Here is a 21,655-nt window from a genome sequence, read left to right on the forward strand (position 1 = left end):
TTGAACGCACAGACTTTAATATCAATAACAACATAAAGATCTCCTCATTTATGGTAAGTTGCATTTTAAAGCAGTGATGAATTGAGAAATCAACTTTCCCTTGAGCTTGTGATATATAAAAGGTCGTGGTAATATAAGAATATCCTGTAAGTTTCAGAGCTAAAAACATCCTTGTTAGTCAAAGAAAAGCTTTTATAGACACCAGGCCCAGAAAACATTCGTGTGCTTCATCCTTACGTCATCATGTGGCAAAACACCGCCTCTACAGAATAATAAGCACGTGTAATCCAGTAGCCCCGCCCACCTACTCATGGAGGTGATCGGCTCGCACTAGCCAACAATAAACATGCTGTGGAAGATAGCAAGATATTGAGCTATTCCTGGTAGTGTAAGAACACAGTCGCTGCATAAGCTTTCTTCAGGATTCTAATATTAGGAATGAGTGGTTGAACTTTATTTTTAATGAAGTTCCGGCTCAAGTAGGGAAGACATGTTCACTTAATTTCACTGCGGGATCGTTTGCAAACCAATCTCAGGTCGATGCTGGATTTGGATCCGACAGGAGGAATGGTGCAACACACTTATGTGAGTAAAACATGTTATATATGTAATGGTATTGCATTGTTATAGATCATTTTGCTTGTGTGCGTGTCTAACAGAACATACCTTTAGCACGCTGGACTCAGACATGTATGGGCCAGGGCTCGCAAAGCACAAAGTCCTGGGGCTGTGTGTTTTCCAGACGGGCAACCAAAACGTAAGCCCATTGGCAGGCCGATGAATCTCATTATATTCCTTTCTTGATCTGTTGTTCACTCTCTTGACATTTAAAGAGGCGTGCACGTGTGCGCGCGGTTCGTGCTTATATCGACCGATCGTGCGGGCTATGTAATACAAAAATAATACTCCAATCAATCGCAGGTGGATAAGAAATGAATCATTGTTTGTTTGATAAAGACGTTTACGAGCCATTCCGGTTGCCACTTTCAAAACAATCCCTCCCTCATGTGAACTGGCAGGAGACCTGAGGCTCATTAAATATGCAAATCTTATCCAAATCCTAGCCGTGGGCGTTTACTTCCAAGTGCATTAAAACACCCATTAAAACACAGCGTTTTGGAGAGAGCCTCAAAACCAGTGTAGAAAATAGCCTATTACTTATTGGTTATTATGTTTTTGAATGTAAAAACCACACGAACATCATTACTTGATCTCAGACAACAGTATACAAAAATTAAAAAGCCAGTTCATGACACCTTTAATATTTCTATTGTTTTTCCCTGCAGTCTGAGACTCTATCAGATCAGAGCTCATTCTTTTTCATTGTGACCCCCCAGTTGAGAATCACTGATCTAAATCATCTAGTGTTCACATGATGAAACATGATCCATCATGTAGCCTATAGTTAGACACCTGGAAAAAGTGCAATTGTAGTCCATAAATTACATTTCAGCAGGACATCAACAGAAGAAGAAAAAAACTCTCGAAAATGAGGTTTTGGTTAAATGCCTGAAAAAAGGTCTGTGGTGAACACAAGCTAAAGATATTTTCACGTATGTTTTCTAACAAGTGACTAAGGGCCCTATTTTAATGATCTGAGCCCATGGTCTGAGGCGAATGGTGCAGGTGCACTTAGGGCATGTCCAAATCCACTTTTGATAGTTTAACAACGGAAAAAAACAGTCGGTGCGGCTGGTGCATGGTCCAAAAGGGCTGTACAGTCTCCTTATGAGTCATGGGTGTGTTTTAGGTGTAACATGCAATAAACCAATCAGAGTCTCATTTCTCATGTTGTGCTTGCACCATGGCAGATTCGCTATTTACATGGCGGAATTTGCAAGCGTAAAGACTAAACACTTTTCCAGAGAGGAATCCTTTATTTTTAATATTTGTGCTGCTGTGCATCCATGTGTGTGTAATAAGCAGAATGTATGTGCATTGTGCACCTTACTATATATAGGTGCATATTACTAATGCACTATTTAAATAACATTTAAATAATTAGTCAATGGAGCAGTAGTTTTCTGTTGCCTCAAAATATCAATGCACCACCAATACACCTGAACACACCTTGTTTTCAGACCAGCAGGCCAATGGGTGAACAGATGTGCATGAGTGCATTTGTTATTTAAACAATGTGGTGGTGTGAAAGTGATAACTGTATCAGGCTGAAACTAGCAAAAAACACTTGCGTCACGCCTGGCATCGCATTGTGCCGGGTGTATTATAAGGCCCTTAATGGAAAAACAAAGGCTAAGCATCATCTCACTGAACATGAAAACTCATCTACACACTAATATGCTTTTACATTTACATTGTGCCTATAATGCTGCTCATGCAAACTATTATAAGTAAAATTTTCCAGCTTGTAGATTTTAAATAGAGATTAAAGGTACACTATGTAGTATTTTTTCAGTAAAATATCCAAAAACCACTAGGCCAGTATTATATATTTTGTTCAGTTGAGTACCTACAATATCCCAAATGTTTCCAACTATTTGTAAATTGTGAGAAAATTGCTATTTTAAAGGTCCCGTCTTTCGCGATTCCATCTTTCAAACTTTAGTTAGTGAGAAATGTTGCTTTTAAAGCATAAATAATACCTGTAAAATTATAAAGCTCAAAGTTCAATGCCAAGCGAGATATTTTATTTAACAGAAGTTCCCTTTCAAAGCCTACAGACGCGCTTTTCTCTTAGCAGTGTGAACATGTCACAGCAGCGCCGAGCAAATGCACAGAGTAACGTCATAACATCATTTTAAACACACTTAAATGTATCTAATATGATTAACAAAGCTGCTTTACCTTATACACATGAAAAGCGGAAATAGTGCACGCGCCCGGCGACTGCGTCCCATCCCGTCATAATAAAAGGAGTTTGTGTAACAATCGCTCCAGCAGCCGTGCTCAGCTCCACAACACTTGGTCCTGCTCTGCTTCATACTACAGTAATGTTAATAACCGCATCCATTAACATGATTTCTGCCCGAGTTCTATTTTCCACCGGCTGTGAGGTGAAGACCACATGTCCCAAGATACTGAGCTCAAACTTGGCGTAATCAAACTACTCCTTTGTTTAGAATAGGCACCCTCCAGTGGACGGAAAGTTGCATAGTGCAGCTTTAATGGTGGTGATTTAAGTCATGCAACTGTGGTGTAATTTGTTATAGCCTAAATTTTGCTTTTTACTTCTGTCGATTGTATTTAGGCTTCAAAAAAATCATAAAAGTTGTGTTCATTTGCAAAGATTATCTTGATGAACAAAATGTGTAAGAAACATAAACAAATCATACAAAAAATATAAGCTGATTTACCCTTGCATAAGTTTAGGACAGTGACCAAGTAGGAAATATAAAACCATATATTTTATACTGGGGCACAGCCTGTCACCTGAATTCATAGCTACAGCCAGCAATATAAAATATTATACACTTCATGGTGTCTGGCTGAATGAACGCGCAAGCTACTCTCTTTCACTCTAAATCCACAGCAGAATTTGACAATGTGAGTGATGTGATGGCATCCGCCTCTGTTCCCTGTGTTTGTGTTGCGGTCGGAAATGCTCCAAAGACTGGAAATTAGTGGCCAGTGGAACCCGTTTACAAGAAACATGCTGGACCCACCAGAGGAATGTGGGTTTGGTGATTTGGCTAGAGATGTGGAATAAAAACCTCAAAAAAAAATCATTGCACTCTCCATGCAGCGTCATTTTGATGCATTTCACGATTTCACACTTAGATAAAATCAAGACGAGTAAAGGTTTGGCATGCTCTGAGCTCGGAATTTGGCCCGAACCCAGAGTACTCCCCCATCCCAGGCTGGGATATGAATATTTAGGAGCGAGGAGATGAGGTGGTGGAGGAATGCTGGAAAACTGTTGTGGGACAGAAGTAAGTATGCTAAATACCTCCTGCCATGCTAATTTGGTTAATTATCTGAACATGCTCCTCCCAAAATTTGTTAATAAAACATCACTTATCAGATGGCTCGGCTAGTATCATGCAGTGAAGAGTGTATAATTAAAAGACATAATCCTTGAAATGTTCACACATATTTGTGTGTGTTCACAGTACGAACAGGTGTGTGTGTGTGTGTGTGTGTGTGTGTGTGTGTGTGTTGGGTGGAGCACGAGGCCTGTGGTGCTGCACAGCACAGGGGTGCGTTCACACATACGGTCCTCATTATGGCACCAGAATTAAAACTCAGTGTGTGCATCAGCGCTGGTACTGTCTGTTCTCTTGCACTCTGACACCTCTCTCTCCAGAACACACTGATGAACCTGCCTGAACAGTGTTGAGATATTTGGAACAACTCCCAAGAAGATGAAATTAAAAAGACTATAGTTTTATAGTCCCAGGTCCCAGGTGTCGAAAGCAGTGCAAATACACTTACAAATCTGACAAGTGTGAAATAATGTATATCGAAAGCTTAAGTAAGTGTACAATTAGAAGCCTACAGTAGCAAGCACACTGTGCAGCATTAAACATGATACACTGTAAATCCTTATGTATTGCTGACATTAAAGGGCTGGTTGCATGCGATTTCACTTTTTTAACTTTAGTTAGTGTATAATGTTGCTGCTTGAGCATAAACAGTATCTGAAAAGTTACAGCGCTGAAAGTACAATGCAAACAGAGATATTTTCTTTTAAAGTTATGGCAGTTTATTGCCTACAAAAATGGCCGGTTTGAACTACAACGAGCTTCTTCCCAGGTTGGTGACATCATAAACCCTTGCTAGTGACTGCAGATGTGACTTCTGCCCGTAATGGTAAGGGGCGTGATGTTTCCGGACAACCTATGCTTGGCACTTCAGCCAATAAAAATACATGAAACAACATATGGCCATCTAACCAATCTAAGACCATTGAGTTTTTCTGAGGGATAGAAGCAGGAAGAAAACAAGTCATTTAAAAGACAGTGGAGACAGTGGTGTGGAATAAAGGTAAAATATAATACAAATACGTGTTTAAAAAAGGAAAAGGTATTAAAATAATGTTATTACACGGCTCTGTGAAATACTTGATTCTGATTGGTCAATCGCGCATTCCAGCGGTATGTTATTTCCAGATAACACCCGCTCATACGGGTACTACGAGTTATCTTGACCGGTACTACTTCTATGCTTAACGCTGGCGCCATCTTGTGGCTGTGGGTTACAATGGAAGACTGCAAGGCGGGTTTCCTTTATAACGTTTTTAATATAGATATTTTTCTTACACAAACGCTTCGATTAGAATCAGAAGGCTCTGTTAACCCATCGGAGTCGTGTGGAGCACGTTATTTGATGGACAGCTGCATTTTTTATGGACTTCAAACACAACTACAACTGCTTGGATTAACGTTAGCCTGGACTTTTTAAATATAACTCCGATTGTATTTGTCTGAAAGAAGAATGTAATATACACCTACGATAACTTGAGGGTGAGTAAATCATAGGCTTGGTTTCATTTTTGGGCGAACTAACCCTTTAAGCATTCATTTTCAACATTTAGCAGCAACAGATAAAGGCTTAAAGCAGGTTGGAACTGTTTTCCTTCGCGAAGCTTTGCGTAAGAGCTAATAAAATATTTAATCTCGAGACAATATTTTGTGTCTAATAATTATTTATTTGAGACTAGTAGCCGTGTAATAAGCGGGATAATGTACACCCAGCCGGTTTATATCGCAGAATTAACCCCTTCAGAGTCATGCAAGACCCCTCCGCTTCGCGTCGGAGTCCTGATCACTCTGTCGGGGTTTATTCTGCAATAGCAACCGGCTGGGTGTACATTATCCCTTACTTATACTACTCCTCATAAACCAAGCCTTGAAATAAACCATATGCAGAACCTTCCCTTTAAAAGCTGGTTACATAGAAACTTCCTTAAATGTAATAAGGATAAAACTAAGGTTACTATTTCCAGTCCAATCTGCTCCCAAAAATCCAGAAAAAAGTCTGTTAGTGTCTCAGTGACAACTTCTCTCAAAAAAGACGTTGAGCTCAGCTGTCAATCATGATTTTAGGTCGGGCAGTTCGGTCTGGCCTCGCTCCATAGAGGAGTAATTATCCCCGAACAGAAACTGTTTGGATCAATGAAATCATCAGGGCGGGCTTTGGGCGATGACGGACAGATGATAAACAGTAACGTAATCATCCACGTCATCAAAGGGGCTTGGATTATATTTGTTTGAATTCTAAACGGAGAGCTTGCTTGTATATGCATTCACCTTCACAATTTCTCTCAGAAATGATGATCATGTCGGGTAAGGACTCTGTGTATCATTAAATTGTTATTTTTTTAGAACACCGGCAAAGATCGTTTATTCCAGCCTGATACCAGCGCGTGCAGACAGGGCTGCCAAGTTTTTACAACAAAACCCGCCAACTACTAGCCCTAAACTTCTCGGAGGGTTCTCCGGGGGAAAATGGCGTTTGGGGGGTACAATGTGTGTTATTTTGGCAAGGTTGCCTGCTAAAATTCGCACTCATGGGTCTATATATCACATAATAGTCGTTTCAAGCCACGGACATAGAAAACAACCTGCGGAAAAAACGCGGACTTGACAAAACCATGGGCAACACAGTGCAGTTGAGCTCTGTTGACATTTGACAATGCGTCGCTTCGCTGCTCTGATTGGTTGTAGGTCTATCCAGTTGAGGTCTTTCCTGGTTCAGTTGAAACACGCCCCATAATCACAGCCCAGTGGAGCAGTTTCAGACTCATATTCTGACTAGAATTGAGTATGACAACGTCAGGCTACTTCTGCGCCTAAAATCACTACTGCACAGACTCTGGTCCCAAGATTTTAGCGCCATGCGGGGGCGTCTGAAAGCTTCAACTCTGGTCAGCGCAAACCTGAACCTGAACTCTGAAGCCGCAGCGTCCATATTTTTTACGGTCTATGGTTCAGCCTCATTGTGCTCTCACGCCAGTTATATGAATGAAACGTATTAATAACTTGAAAATGCCTATGAAATGTTTCTTGTCTTGACAGCAATGTACCGTTCTAAACTTTTAAAAAGCACTAAACACTTGTAATTCTGTTTACCACAAAAGGTAAATCTGCTTCAGGTAATACAGCCTAAAAACAAAAACAAGCTTAAAACTAATTACATTTAGACACCACATCCACGCTTGCATGTAAATCTAGCGGTGTCGTACCATTTTTTCTCATAGTATAAAAAAAATGATGGTTATTAATGGCGACGCAAAGAATTGTGGGTTATCTGCAGCAGCAAAGGCTACACCTCATGCACAATCCCAATTCCTGTGAAAGAAGGCACATTCGAAGGTCGCATCTGGAGTATCCTACTCACTTATTTCGAAATTAGACGACCTTATGACATATGCAGCCTTCAAATGTGACCTCCGGGGGACGCAGCCTTCTGAAATGAGACACAGCTGTGCTTCATTCCGCACTTCGAATTCTGACCGGAAATAGTAGACCATCCGGGTATCTTTGAAATAATCTTTTCAGCATACTATGATTTTGGACATACTAATTCTATTTTTGAATACTATTTAGTATGGTTAGTTTGCGAATTGGGACGCAGGGATTCTGTATACCGCTAAAATGAGAAAAACAAACCGCTGTAAGGATTATTGTATGAAATTTAATTTGATTAAATTTGTTACATTTCTTAATTTCTGCAATACGCAAATTCGTTTGAAGAACCAAATTAGCCAGAGATCAGTTATCACGATTAGAAGATCTGGGATCAGTCAAATCATCTCAGATGCATTAAGCAAGGTACGAAGAACGGACCCCTGGTCGCAGTGATTTTACCAAGTAAGACATGATCCTCCTGGAACAACATTCCTGTCTGAAAACCCTATAACACTAACCATAACCAATTCTTAAAGGGAATCAGAGGGAAACAATAGGTGCATATCACTGATATAGAAGCATCTAATCCTGGTTGTAAGCCTAAACTTGACATAAACAGTAAATGTGCTCCTAAAATCTGATTGGTTGATTGAATGTTTTTCCAGGAACATACTCTCCCGACCGCAGACTTCACTACCATCACCACAATGAAAACCTCAATTACTACTGTTAGAGTGATTAGCTACTATGAGGCAATGAATTTACTCAGATTCTCTCAGTATTGTATTTAATCTGTTGCGGTTTAGCAGTAAAACAAATGTATCATATGGACTTTGCAGTTTTTTTTTTTTTGATAGACTTTTTTTGTTCTTTCATGTTTTTCTCTCCTATAAGCCACTCCACTTGCTCCTCAACATCTGGAAATCATTTCTCACATCACCTATTACAACACTGCCAGGCTCAGGCCATTTGTTGATCTTGACAAGGAGCCATTCTCCAACTAAATATCGATTCTTTCATTTCATCAAGTAATTGTGTGCTGATAAAACACTACAGTACCAGGTATAGAGGCACACAAACTAGAGTTGTTATAAAAAGGCGTTTTAACATTTCGAGCACTGCCCTGTTTATTCAGTCTCATTATCTTACGCTTGTGAGTGGTGGGTCATCTGAAGTCCATCCAATATAAACAGAGGGATTTTGTTTTCTTTGGCTGCATGGTGCTTAGACCATAAACAGAGACTGAGACTGAAAGTGCACAACATGTAAAGCAGCATTGCTTGGAAAGATCTCCACCAATCAAATCCCAGTATGAAATGTCTCCATAGTAATGGCAGCTGCTACATGGATCTTTCACAGGTCACATGACCCAGAATTATTCCCCCTTTGAGGTAACATGAGGTCACTTCAGTCAAAGCTAATGCTCAGTTCTCATAAAAGTAGACCTGTTGTCTGGTTGCCATGGCAACAAGAGGCTAATAGTTTCAGTCTGCTCGTGGATGGTATTTGAGACGGTATAGATATCTCTTGTGCATCTCCAGCTACCTTCACATAAACAGCTGCTTTTGCACAGCTTTTCACAATAGTTATGTTTATTCATGTTCAAAGGAGAGGAGGGAGATGATGAAACACATTAGAGAATGATGCAACAGTACACAGCTGCTAAACTTCACACAAACACTTTTCAAATGTCAGTGAATGGTCTGTGGGACAGTCTGTGGGCAGTGTGTGTGTGTTATATTTTATATTTTAATATTATATGTATATTATATTTTAAATACAATTTTATTAAATGCAATTAGTAGAACTTAATAGTGCTTCTTTGACTTAAGTAGGACTAAACACTTATGTACACTATGGGTACATAATTAAATTTTCAATTTTGGGTGAACTAACCCTTTAACATGCAGTTAAGCAAAAGTGTATCTGTTTTAGTAATGTTTCAGTGTGTCTGGGGGCCAAAAGCATGTCGACCTCTGCTACATTACAACACTATTGTGTCATAGTAAGAGCTGGACGGACTGTAGTGTATTACACAAACTCTCTTTGGTCTAGTCTCAGAGCCAAACACTTTCTTGCCAAGAGCTGCACAACTGCCTAGAGATGGGACGCCAGGACAGGAAAGGCGAGCAGTGACTTACATATGTTCAGCATAAAAACACACACAAAATGTCTGCACAGCACAACCTTGGCTTGAGAGAATGTGCTAGAGCTGAGTTTTTATCTAGTTATGTCTGTAGGCATCTGGCAGACAGACACATACAGTCTTACTGAGTTTGTGACAGATGCAAGACATCTTCAGTGTCGACAATTAGCTGCTAGCCCAAGAAACGATAAGCACATTAGAGGTAGAAAGAAATAGAGTTTCTGAGGGTGGAAGCTCTTGGACTTGTGCAACTGTTGCATTTAATTTCAGACAAATTGATTCCTTTTGCGCTTCTTGTTTTATCTTTAGTTCAAAGGTGTGCAATAATCCAAAGTGAGAAGGAAATATACCGTGTCATAATACAGCGTGAGACGCGACTACTTATAACTGTGGCGAGGTTTATGAAGTGAAAAGGTCTGCATGGGTTTTTAGCAAATTAAAGCAATAGAATCATTTCTATGGCAACTCGGGAGCCCAGACCAAGAGAGCAAAAGAGGCCAAAAATAAGACAATTCAAAGTTTCTTTTGCATTTCAGCTGAATTTATACTTGCTACTCTGTCCTTGAACACTTTGGCCCACTCGCTTTCTCCTTCCATCTTCTGTTTCTCTGATCTTCTGTCTCACTCATTCCATCTATCCTCTCTTGCTCTCTCACACTCTCTTATTAAAATTCCAGTTAATCTTGCAGACTATAAAAGACACTGAAAAAAAAGCAATGGCTTGACTCCGTTCAGAGCATTTTTCACACTTCCCCTCTAAAAGTCAGGGATCTCTCTGTATAAATCTTCAAACATTAATATGAACGTCACTTCAAGATTTACGTCCATAATCTGCACCAGATCCATGACACATTACGCATAACCATTCACAGTTACATGAAACTTTCAGCAAGGGAGAAAAACTCATAAAGTTCAGAATCAGAATAAAGAACGTTTATACATTTAAGAATACATTTCGAAAACATCAGGATTGTGAATTGATGGTGCTATGGTGATATATCATTATCTTACAGAGGTTTCTAGCAAGCAGGGATGCACAGATAATAAATGATTTAAAACCGTCATGTCATGGCCAATAACTGCAGTATATTCAATATATTAAAATTATATTATATTAAAATTATATTGCTCGCTTCACAGACAAAGCTTAAACTAGTCCCAAACTAAAATGCATGTTTGAACTTTTTTAACTGAAAGCAACTTGCACTGGCACATCTAAACATGTCACTTCCATTGTTTTGTCTCAAAATTCACGCCAGTATTTATCCTGGCTTAATCTAAGCCATGTCTGTGAAACCAGGCCTATATTAATTTAATTAATTAATGATAAACACAACTGGTTTGTAGTAGGGCTGTGCACTTAATCGTATTTTCGATTTTTCAATTTTGATTTTGGCTTCCAGCGATTATGAAAACAAGACAATCGAGGCAAAACAATCATTGCGCCACTGCCGCATTCCGTCCAGCATACTTTCCTTTCCTTCACAGTGGTGCCTTTTCGTTTCTCCCTAAGCCAAACTTAACATACAAATCACCTGAATAAGTGAGTGATGTAAAAAGCACATGACAGTACCCAAATTTAAAGGGTTAGCCTCATGTCGTCCACACTCGTAATACCTCAGTTCATTTATAGAACAAAGTTTAAAGGGTGAAGTCACCCAAAAATGAAAATTCTGTAATTCTGTCACTTATCCTAATGTCATTCGACACCCGTAAGACCTCTATTCATCTTTGGATCACAAATGAAGATATTTCAGAAAGGCCTTCATTGACACCAATGTCATTCCATCTCTCAAGACCCATAAAATGCACTAAAGACGTCATTAAAAAGTCCATCTCACTACAATGGCTCTACAATAATTTTATGATCAGACGAGAATATTTTTTGTGCACAAAAAACGTATATAGTGATGGGCCAATTTTAAAACAAAGTTTCGAACCGTTATGAATCAGCGTATTGATTCATGATTTGGATCGTGTGTCAAACTGCTGAAATAGCGTGACATTAACGATCCGAAATCGATATGCTGATTCATAACAGTTTGAATCTTTGTTTTGAAATTGGCCCATCATTTTATGGGTCTTGAGAGATGTCATTGGTGTCAATGAAAGCCTTTCTGAGCCATCGGATTTCAACAAAAATATCTTCATTTGTGATTTCAAAGATGAACCGAGGTCTTACGGGTGTCGAACGACATTAGGGTAAGTAATTATTGACAGAATTTTTATTTTTGGGTGAACCAACCCTTTAAGATATTTTATATTTAGTCCAAGAGTTTTCTGTCCCCCCCACTGAAAATGTACGGTATACTGTCCATGTCCAGAAAGGTAATAAAAACATCATCAAAGTAGTCCATATGTGATATCAGTTAGTTAATTAGAAGTTTTTGATGAAAATTAATTTTGGTCCAAAAATAACAAAAACTATAACTTTATTCAGCATTGCCTTCTCTTGCGGGTCTGTTTCTATCTTCGTTCACGACTCTTGAGTGATGCTGATGACGTGTTATCTGGTGCGCCCGAGCTCGATTATAGTCTGAGGGTGACGCACGCTCTAAACAAAACAACCTTCACAAACATGTCTAAGGATTTTGACACAGAGGAAGACTTGCAGTTTTTTGCTTAGTCATATTTATTGATACACGGGCGCACCGGATAACACATCAGCAGCGTCACTAGAGAGTCGTGAACACAGATTGAAAACAGACCCGGAAGAGAAGACAATGCTGAATAAAGTCGTAGTTTTTGTTATTTTTGGAGCAAAATGTATTTCGATGCTTAAAAAAATTCTAACTAACCCACTGATGTCACTGGACTACCATACTTTTATGTTACCTTTCTGGACATGGACAGTACCATACATTTTCAATGGAGGGACAGAAAGCTCTCGGACTCAATATAAAATATCTTAAACTGTGTTCTGAAGATGAACGGAAGTCTTATGGGTGTGAAACGACATTAGGGTGAGTCATTAATGACATCAATTTCATTTTTGGGTGAACTAACCCTTTAATGACTGCTGTAGTCATTGTTAATCTAATAAGAAAATACAACGATAAAATCACTCACAGCTCTTGGATGAATACCTTTTGTAGATTCAAATAAGGATTTGTCTATATTTAATGTATACAGCACTGTTTTTTTTACATGATTACTTTATTCATTTTCTGTTGTAGGCTATTACTCATCTGAATCCCACTGTTAGTAGCCTACTATCTTATAGTTGTTCTTACTTAGACTTTTTAATTAACTTTACTTATTGTCCAATAATTTGTTGAACTAACTAAAAAATAAAAAATTGTAATCTAAACTATTTGCATGCTAATGCATTTGTTACTCAGAAAACCCAAGTAAACATTGCTTGACTGGTTTGAGTACCATTTTGCTACAAGAAAAAAAAAAAAAAGGGTGGGCGGGCAAAATGTTAAGGCGGGGCAATTCTTAATAGACTTTTCACTCATTTCCTCCACTTCTACAGTCATCATTCTTCTTAGTTGCATTCACTCATTTTCCAGTTATCTTGAATGTTATTGAAAATACAACTTAATACTAAAATTTCTCACCATTATGGTAATCAGTGTTCCCTTTGGTTGGGCACTCAGAACTTAATTGATATTATTGTGTCTCTTTCTATTGATGCAGCAGTGCAACACAAAATCACAGTTATCTGATTTCAAAGGAAGTGAAGTAATAAATAAAAATAAAATGGTAAAATAAAGCCAAAAAGAATAAAACGGAGTTACGATTGCCCTGTGATTAATTTATTTGTGCTGCAATGCATTCTGGGAGTACACTTCCTCAGCTCACAGATAGAATTAGCCCCCAATCACACAGAATACGTTTTTGCAGCGTGAGGCGCCTTTTTTGAATGAATCTCGGTTGGCAGAGAGCGTTATGCGCGCTGCTTATGCACCCTGGGCGCCTCGTGTTTAAACCGCTTGCTGCGCCTCGAGTTTTTGAAGTCAACTCTGAGTGGAAAAGCACAAAACGTCATTGCGTTTATTTTCTGTTGTCCAATCGAATGAATGTAGAGGCGGGCCTTCCGTTGTGTTGAGCGTTACATTAGGCTTGTTCGACTTCACCTAGCGATGCGCAGACCGATCGGCGGCTGACTTGAAGCAGTGCATGCCGGTTAGAAATGTTGTCCGACTTGAGACAGCGCCGACAGCACGTGACTGTGATGTCTGTCAACAAAGTACCGCGAGAGCGATTCGAGAGCAGCCGGCTGATGCAGCCGCTGCAGATTCTCAAGGGGGGCTGCAGGTGGATGCAAGAGCTCTGATGACGACACAGCTGATCCATGATTGGCCGATTCACCGCATGACAGCGATCACGTGCGTTTTGTGTTTATTCTAAAACCTTAGGTTATGCTAATGCTCACAAATCATTTATTTAAAACAGTAAAACCTCTTTTCATGTAGCCGCGATGTTATACCATCATGTTTATCAAACTAAAACTGATAAAAACCGTTGACAACACTTCATTGATAGTGTATGTTTGTATGTTGAACATTAATCTTGTCCAAATAGACACTTTATTAAACAGTACATAAAGTATTGAATGAAAATGTCATTTGAAACATCTGTGTATTTGAGAAATATTGCATTTATTTAACTTCAGCTGTGATAAAGTTTGCAAACGCAGTGCAAGCGTCACCACGGGAAGCAGAAAGTGTCCGACTTCACGTCTCCGTTTGCAGCTCCTCCCCGACTGCACTCGGCTACTCTCGCCGATCGCATCCATCCAGCCGCAGCCGATGTCGAACACACCTAACGATTTGTCTGAGAGAGCAGGTGATTCGGGGGGGTACGCATTATGTACCGAACGGTTCTTGGACTAATTAATTAGATTTGGAAAATAAAAAAGTGTGTGAAATATAATAATATGCGTTCAACAAGGTAGCCCAATAACCAAAACGACATAACAGCCAATGCCCCTGACACCGCCGAAGTGAAAGAAAAAAAAAACACCAAATATGTTTTAGGCTGCTCAGTCAGGTGCTCGCTTACTCAGTAGGCTACGCACTGAATGCTTGTCGCAAAATGGCTATTGCGTTTAACAAAGATCCTCCAATAACCAACAGGTCTGGTGTTTGGGTGAACTTTGGTTTCTTTGTAAGCTATAGGCGTTGGCAAGAGTGATGGACTTAAAAACAACGGTATGTCACATTTGCTGATGGTATCAGCGGGAATAATTCATGTCATGTCAATCAACTCATTTACGCCGACAACAAGACGATAAAAAGGAGAAACAGCCACAAACTATCCCACAAACTATCCCCGCAGCATTTAGACAGACATTTCCAACTTATTCAAATGGCAAAAGACATCACCGCGGCGAGTGGTCCATTTATAGCCGCGGATATGAGACCTAACGCCCGTTTCACACATACTCCGTCTGCAGTGCGCGTGCGGTGCGTATTTTTTTCCGTACCCATGTTAACGGATGACCGCTTTCACACTGCACGCGGATGCTGTCCGTCAGTCCGTTCCAGGAGCGTTGCGTCTGCAGCAGTGCACGGATCGTTTTCGTACCGAGTCTATTTTTGCTGCGCTGCGTTGCTGCATTAAAGTGATAGAACACTGTTCGCATTAAAATAAACATGTAGGCCTACTGAAGCGAAAATCTAGTAATTTCACCACAGATGCATATCATTTAAAATATACTCTTGTTTCAAAGTCAACACATGGCTTTTTTTTCTCAAGTAAAGCAACAAAACGACACCTTACCTGGCATTTAGGTTAAAAAAAAGTGCCATAATGGATAGCACTCGTACTTTCTTGGAGGTGAAAAGCAAAGTTCTTTTTGACCTGCAGGATTTCTTTTAAAAGGGTGTAAAAACGAAAGAAAAACGAGTCTTTTTGAATAGACTATTGTAAGTATCTAATTTAAAATGTTTGTGATTTAAGGCTATAAACTATGTTTAAATGTTTTGCCACTTGTGTGAGCTAAATCTAAAGTATATAAATATGAATAAATGAATTTAATAAAATGTTGTTTAAATGTAGTAGGCTACGTAACCTGACTTCTATTAAAGAGTAAACAAAGAGAATTGGAATTCTGACGAGGCATGTTTTTGCTTTTGGATTTTAAATAAAAATAATGAATAAATGCTGTGTTTGTGGTATGCAACAGCGGATCAGTTGCGGACTGCAAACGCAGCATATGTGAAAGCACTACAGGGTGTGGGGCTGCACAATCAACGCAACACACACGCTAATGTAAAGAGCTAATGTCTTATTCCTGTAACTACATAGAAGATGGGTAAAGTATAGCTCCATCATTGTTCAATGTAAAAATAAAAAAAAATCATACTTTGTTAGTTTTAATTTAAAAAAAAAGGTAATTTATCTGCCAATTTTTTCTTTTTGCTGTATCTAAAACATACCGAACCGTACCGTACCGAACCGTGACACCAGTGTATCGTATCAAACCGAACCGTGAATTTTGTGAACCGTTACACCCCTATTAATTATACTTCATTAACAAGTTTTCTGTACAAATTTTGTTAAAGGTGTACTTCAGCGCTGGAAAGATGAATCTGTATTTAAACTGGGTCATTAATGTAGTAGAAATGTGAAATTATTTTTTTAATTCTGTGCCTTTTAGACTGAGAAATGACAGAAAATGTATTTTTGTCTCATGGGGATGAAAGACTACAATTCCTAGAATGCTTCGCTGCCCTATGAGGCCATTCCCAAAGCCATCACTTCTGGATTACAGTGACTGAGAGAACAGACACTACAATTAAAAACTGAACGTGTCTGTTCAATATAATGATCGTGTCTCCGCGTGACTCTCACAGCACTAACTGCAGGAGTCAGATTAAATTTAATGTCATAAATGAGCTGATGAGCTCTCATGATGACAGCTGAGGTAATCGCGGCCACACTCACGGCATACTATACATTTACAACGCGTGTTCAGTCTGGTGCGTTTTCAGTTCATGCCTTTGGAAGCTTAACTTTCATAGAAATTATTTTGAGAAGTTAAAACACTTACATTGCTCTCAGCATAGGTCCGTTTAAATGAATCCCTGAAGCTGCGAGCTGAGCTGTGAGTGTGAGATCTCCATCCGTCTCCATCCCACATTGTGCAAGTGTAAAACATGAGGAAATAGCTCCCTCTGCTGGCTGCAGTCTTTAGCCTTTGGCCAAACATTCCTAAGATGGAATGTTTCGTCAATTTGCGTAGCCAGCCGCTGTTGACTTCAATTACGAGTATAACGCGCTCTTTATCACTGTATCGGCAAGGAAATTATTATGCGTAGCTGAAGCATAGACTGTAAAAAAATATTTGGCTGAACTGAGCGGCACGAGACGAGTCTCTGTGACGTCAACTTCCCTCTTCGACTGATTGGCTACAGGATGAGCAGCTGTCAATCTAGAACTAGTGGACCAATGGTGATACTAAGACCCGCCCCTGATTTACATGAAACTCAAACTGCAACATTTGGAAACGCAAGCGCAGAATGTGTAAACAAGAGCAAAGGAGAAAAGAGCACATACATACAAAAAATGAAAATAAGAGCAGAAAACATGATTTTGTGTGCGATTCAGATAATTTTGAATTCATGATTCAGTTGAGCTATATAATTTTAAACTTGTTTAAATGTTTGACTCACGCTTATTATTTGTATTTCTATGACCGCATTGTTTGTGATTCTGCATTGATTTTTCAGTTATATTTTCTGTATTTGCGTTATATTTTCACATGTGTTTTTAAAATTTTGATGCGTGCTTATTATTGTTTAATGCTTGACTGCAATTCAATTGGCGGCATATTGAGCCCATAGAAATTTTTCCAGAAATAAAATGCATAAATCTCTCGTCTCAGGGGGATATGAGCTGAAGTAACCCTTTAAGTTTTGCCAACAAAAAAAAATTATACGCTGCTTTACTTTTTAAAATTTTTAAGGCAATCGGTTCCCTCACTTTTTCTAAGCAAAGTCAACTTATTAAATTCTACAGTGTAAAGCACTGTTTATTTTAACAATTTGTATTTTTTGTTCTGTTGTATTTTTTCCGGTTTTGTTTGCGATTAGTTTATACACTCTTATTTTATTTCTGACTGTTTACTTGTCTCCTGAGGTTGTTTTGAGGACTTTTTACTTGCAATAGACCTAGTATTAGTTTTTGCTGAAGTATCGATTATGAAATTTCACTGACATTTAAATTTACTCATATCATGAAATAAGACTTTGATCATAACACCCACCAATAATCATGTTAAATAATTGTGATTTCAGTATTGACCAAAATAATCGCAATTATGATTTTTGCCATAATCAAACAGCCCTAGTTTGTAGCACAAACAGTTTCACAGTTTTCTGTTACACTTTGTTATTCTTCTGGTTATAGCAGCTGACAGAAAATAGCTTACTTCCACATTGTAAATTAAGATGGATAAAGTACAGTAAGATAATTTACATACATGATTTTAACTGATTTGCGAAAGACTACATTTGAAATTGTTTTAAAATTATTAGTGTTTTTAAAGATTTAAGTAAGAGTTAGATGATGAGCAATCACAATTAAATATCCAATATCGGCTAAAACAGAAAAATAAATAAAAAGAACTCTAATATTGACCAATTACTGATTCATTATGCATCTCTATTCAGAGTTTCAATTCAGACAGGGCTAAGATTAAGCCAACAGGATTCGGCCTTAGTTCAATTAGGACATTTAAGCTTTTATAAACATAATTTAGAAAAACATCACTGGTGTAGATCTTTGGACAAAACTAAGGCAGTGACATATTGTCACTGTGTCATATTGTCATATGTCAGTGAAAGTTGCAAATAGCTCAAACATGCATTTTTACTAGCTTAAGAATAACTTAAGCCTTTTCTCTAAATCGGGGGGGGGGGGGTATCTACATCACAATATAGAATTGAGAAGAAAAGGTTGAAGGGTTGGAGCAAAGGGTAAGCAAGGTGGAGTCCCAGTCTCTCCACATTTGTCCAATCACATAAAGGCAAATAAGCCGAAAAATATAACCTAAAAAATGTTTAAGGGTCGGAACTCCTTAAATCCACATGATCTTTGGCCTTGTGACTTTCACGTGAATGCCTGGGGAACAAGGCAGTAATCACTGTATTTGACTGACTCTCACTCAGGAAGAGCTGAATCAACTGTCAGTTTCAATGCAATTGCAAAACTGGCCCTGGTTCAATCACTGTAAAAACAAGCCTCCAGTCTGCTCCTTCACCTCCTGTCCCCATCAAACAGTCTCCAGAGGGGCCTGACCTCTGTCCCCACACCGCAGTGGAGAAGAGTTCCCAGCCAAAGAATCCGCTGCATACAGAGATCCACATCATTTATCTTTAGCATGTCAAAGCATGGCAAAAGTTCAAACTGCTAATGCTTCAGCATTACAGTATTAAACAAACACAGTACCAGTGATCTCCTCCTGAACTTGGAGGATAATCTCCACGCTTTGTTTTCGACTGCGGTCTGCCACTGTAAAATGATAAGGACAGAGGAAAAGAAGGACTCAAGCACTCTGCCAAACGTGCCGGTCTCAGGGTTAAGCTAAACAACACAGAGAGGCTTTCTCTGATAAGACAAAGGAAATGGACAGAGGAAATATTCTGCACATCTTCAGATGGTGAAAATTGGCAGGGTTTATCCTGTTTCAGTGTGCAGAGCAGTGTGGGAGGTGTCAGGGGGAGTAGATGCCAAATGCGTCTCAAATGCAAATGAGAATGATTTAAAAACAATACATTATAATGTGAAAGTTAAACACAAAGCCAAGTGTGAATGTGTTGGTAATAAACAGCGTTTGTTTACTGTTCATTAAGAAGAAAAAGTGTTGGTCATTATCCTAATACTTGAATAGCTGTCAAATGACACTGATTTCTTCTGTTTAAACAATAAGGCCATCTATTGTTTTTTCAGTGCTTTTGTGGCAGTGACATACAATTGCAATTTTAGGATATCTTTCCCCCACTCCAAGGCAGCCTAGATACACTAGCAGTAATAACAACTGAGAGGGCATGTCACAAACGAATATACCAAAATACTAGAGCTAATGTTATTCTCTTACATTAATTTATCATGGTAACCATAGTTTCCAAAACCCCATAGTTACCATTGATAATGCTATAAAAACTGGTAATGGTCATAAAAAATAAATGAAACAAAATTACAAAAAAAGACTATATAACACAATGAGCCGGTTTCACAGACAGGCCTTAGATTAGGTCAGGATTAGGCCTTAGTTCAATTAGGACATTTAAGTGGCTTAGGGTCAGGGTTAGGGTTGACAGTGTTACACTGGAGGATAAGCTAGTATATTGCAATGTTCATTAACTAATAGAGAAATAACAGAAGCTGATATATATATATATATATATATATATATATATATATATATATATATATATATATATATATATATATATATATATATATATATATATATACACACACACACACACACCATAATATAGCCTACTTTGACATCAACAAACAAACAAAACACCTGTTAACCTGTTTTTAGGCTTTCCATTTTTCAGTGAGGGTCAAATTTGACTCTTAGGAAAACCGATAACTGTAACTATGTTTTTGCAAAAAACGTAGTTTAACATGGTCTAAATGTCTTGACAAAGGGTCGTTGTTGCTATTATTTGGTTACTTGACAATTGGCTTATTCGGTAGAACTAAACACAAGTTTCATGAGGTGAACAAAAGAACATTTGTTGCTTCTTCCCAACTGGACCATCATCCCTCCATCTCTACATATTTATATTACAGACAGGGGAGAAACAGCTACATTTAGAGACTGAACACAATATCTACAGAATTAATAAAGACGTTATTGTTCTCAAAATATGCTCAGCTGCCCAAGAAAGAAAATCAAGAGATGTTTTATGTTGCATGGTGAATGTAAACATTAGTTATTAAGAAGAACTTGAACTTGACAAAACATAAGTCAGCAAGAGGGTGTAAGTACTGAAAAAAGTTCCTACTTTTGACCGGCGGCTTGGTGGCCAGTGCTGAGATGTGTTTCTGCAGGCTGATAAGTTTATTCTCCAGAGCTCCGGAGCGGTAGCAGATGGAGGCGAGCTCTCCCTCCAGCTCCTCCAGGATGCTCACCGACTGACGGGATAAATCCGACAGCTGCCGGAGCACCGCGCACAGAGTCAAGCCGCACACATCCACCAGATCCGTGAACATCGCACCGCGACTCTTGCCGCCGCGTTTGCACACATCTTTAGGGACTATGGTCCTCTTGCAGAAGGGCATCTTTTCTGCTGGTATGGTAAAGTCCCTTTAAAAGTGCGTGTTTCGCCAGCGCTGAAGAGTGTTGGCGGAGACTCTTGCTCGGGATTGCGCGTACAGTGGAGGCATTTTATGCATTGTAATTGATTGTCCACTGTGAGGAGCTCTGCAGCGCTCCAGTTCACACTAGATCACTGCAAACCATAGCACCAAACTCCCATGAACTGCGCCTGAGAGACCTCACCCACTCGTGCAACAAGACCCTATGAACTGAATATTTCACGAAAACTCAACTATGCGTTCGAAAAGCTGCCTTGCTCTGCGCATGTTCACAAAAATAAGGTTTAAAAGTGATTTAAGTGACTCCAACAAATCTGAGAACAATGAGAGTAATAAAAATCTTTCCTCCAGTCACATTCTAGCCATGCATTTGCCCACCCCTAAATACACATCTGGTCTAGTGTGAGTGTGTGCGCGCACGCTCCCCCACCCTGAACCAGGACTTGGCTCACCTAGATGTTTTGTTCCAGTCTTTCCACACTATAGACGACGAAAGAGGGCGTTCAGTCACAGTGAAGTCAAAAATGATGAGAGAAGAGGAGTGGCTGAGAGTGCTCCATGTTAAATAATCTTATCAAGCATGTTTCTCTATGGCTTCATATGAAACCTTATCTCATACAGGGGATTGATTGGAAACATCTGGGGCTTGTTTTGCCTCACTGTATGACTGTCTTCATTGTTCCTGGTTCCCCACCCCACTCCACATGGCCCGAGTGCATGACAGGAACCACTCCTGGTGGACCTTTTCTTCACGGCAACCTCCTCCCCCTCGTTTCGTTGAAAGGTCTATTTTCTGCTCTTCTGTTCCTGGTTTCTTTTCATGTCTCCTGCGACAGATTGCATCTGCCATGTTTGATTTGAGGGCGTGAGGTCTGGCTAGATTCAAATTTCATTTTCATAATATTATAGC

General features: G+C 39.2%; 1 protein-coding gene across 2 annotated transcripts in view; it reads right to left on the bottom strand.

Moving 5' to 3' along the window:
* Positions 1-21,103, bottom strand: part of nhsl2 (NHS-like 2) — a 93,458-nt gene extending 72,355 nt beyond the window's left edge. Inside the window, exon 1 of one of the 2 annotated variants that reach the window (XM_067437376.1) lies at positions 20,433-21,103. In XM_067437376.1, the coding sequence (XP_067293477.1) occupies positions 20,433-20,709 (277 nt within the window). In that variant the 5' untranslated portion in view covers positions 20,710-21,103. The remainder of the gene's footprint in view (positions 1-20,432) is intronic. The other variant, XM_067437377.1, reaches the window with a different exon arrangement.
* Positions 21,104-21,655: the final 552 nt, after the last annotated feature.

The sequence above is a fragment of the Pseudorasbora parva genome, chromosome 1 (assembly GCF_024679245.1).
Source record: "Pseudorasbora parva isolate DD20220531a chromosome 1, ASM2467924v1, whole genome shotgun sequence".
NCBI classification, from domain to species: domain Eukaryota; kingdom Metazoa; phylum Chordata; class Actinopteri; order Cypriniformes; family Gobionidae; genus Pseudorasbora; species Pseudorasbora parva.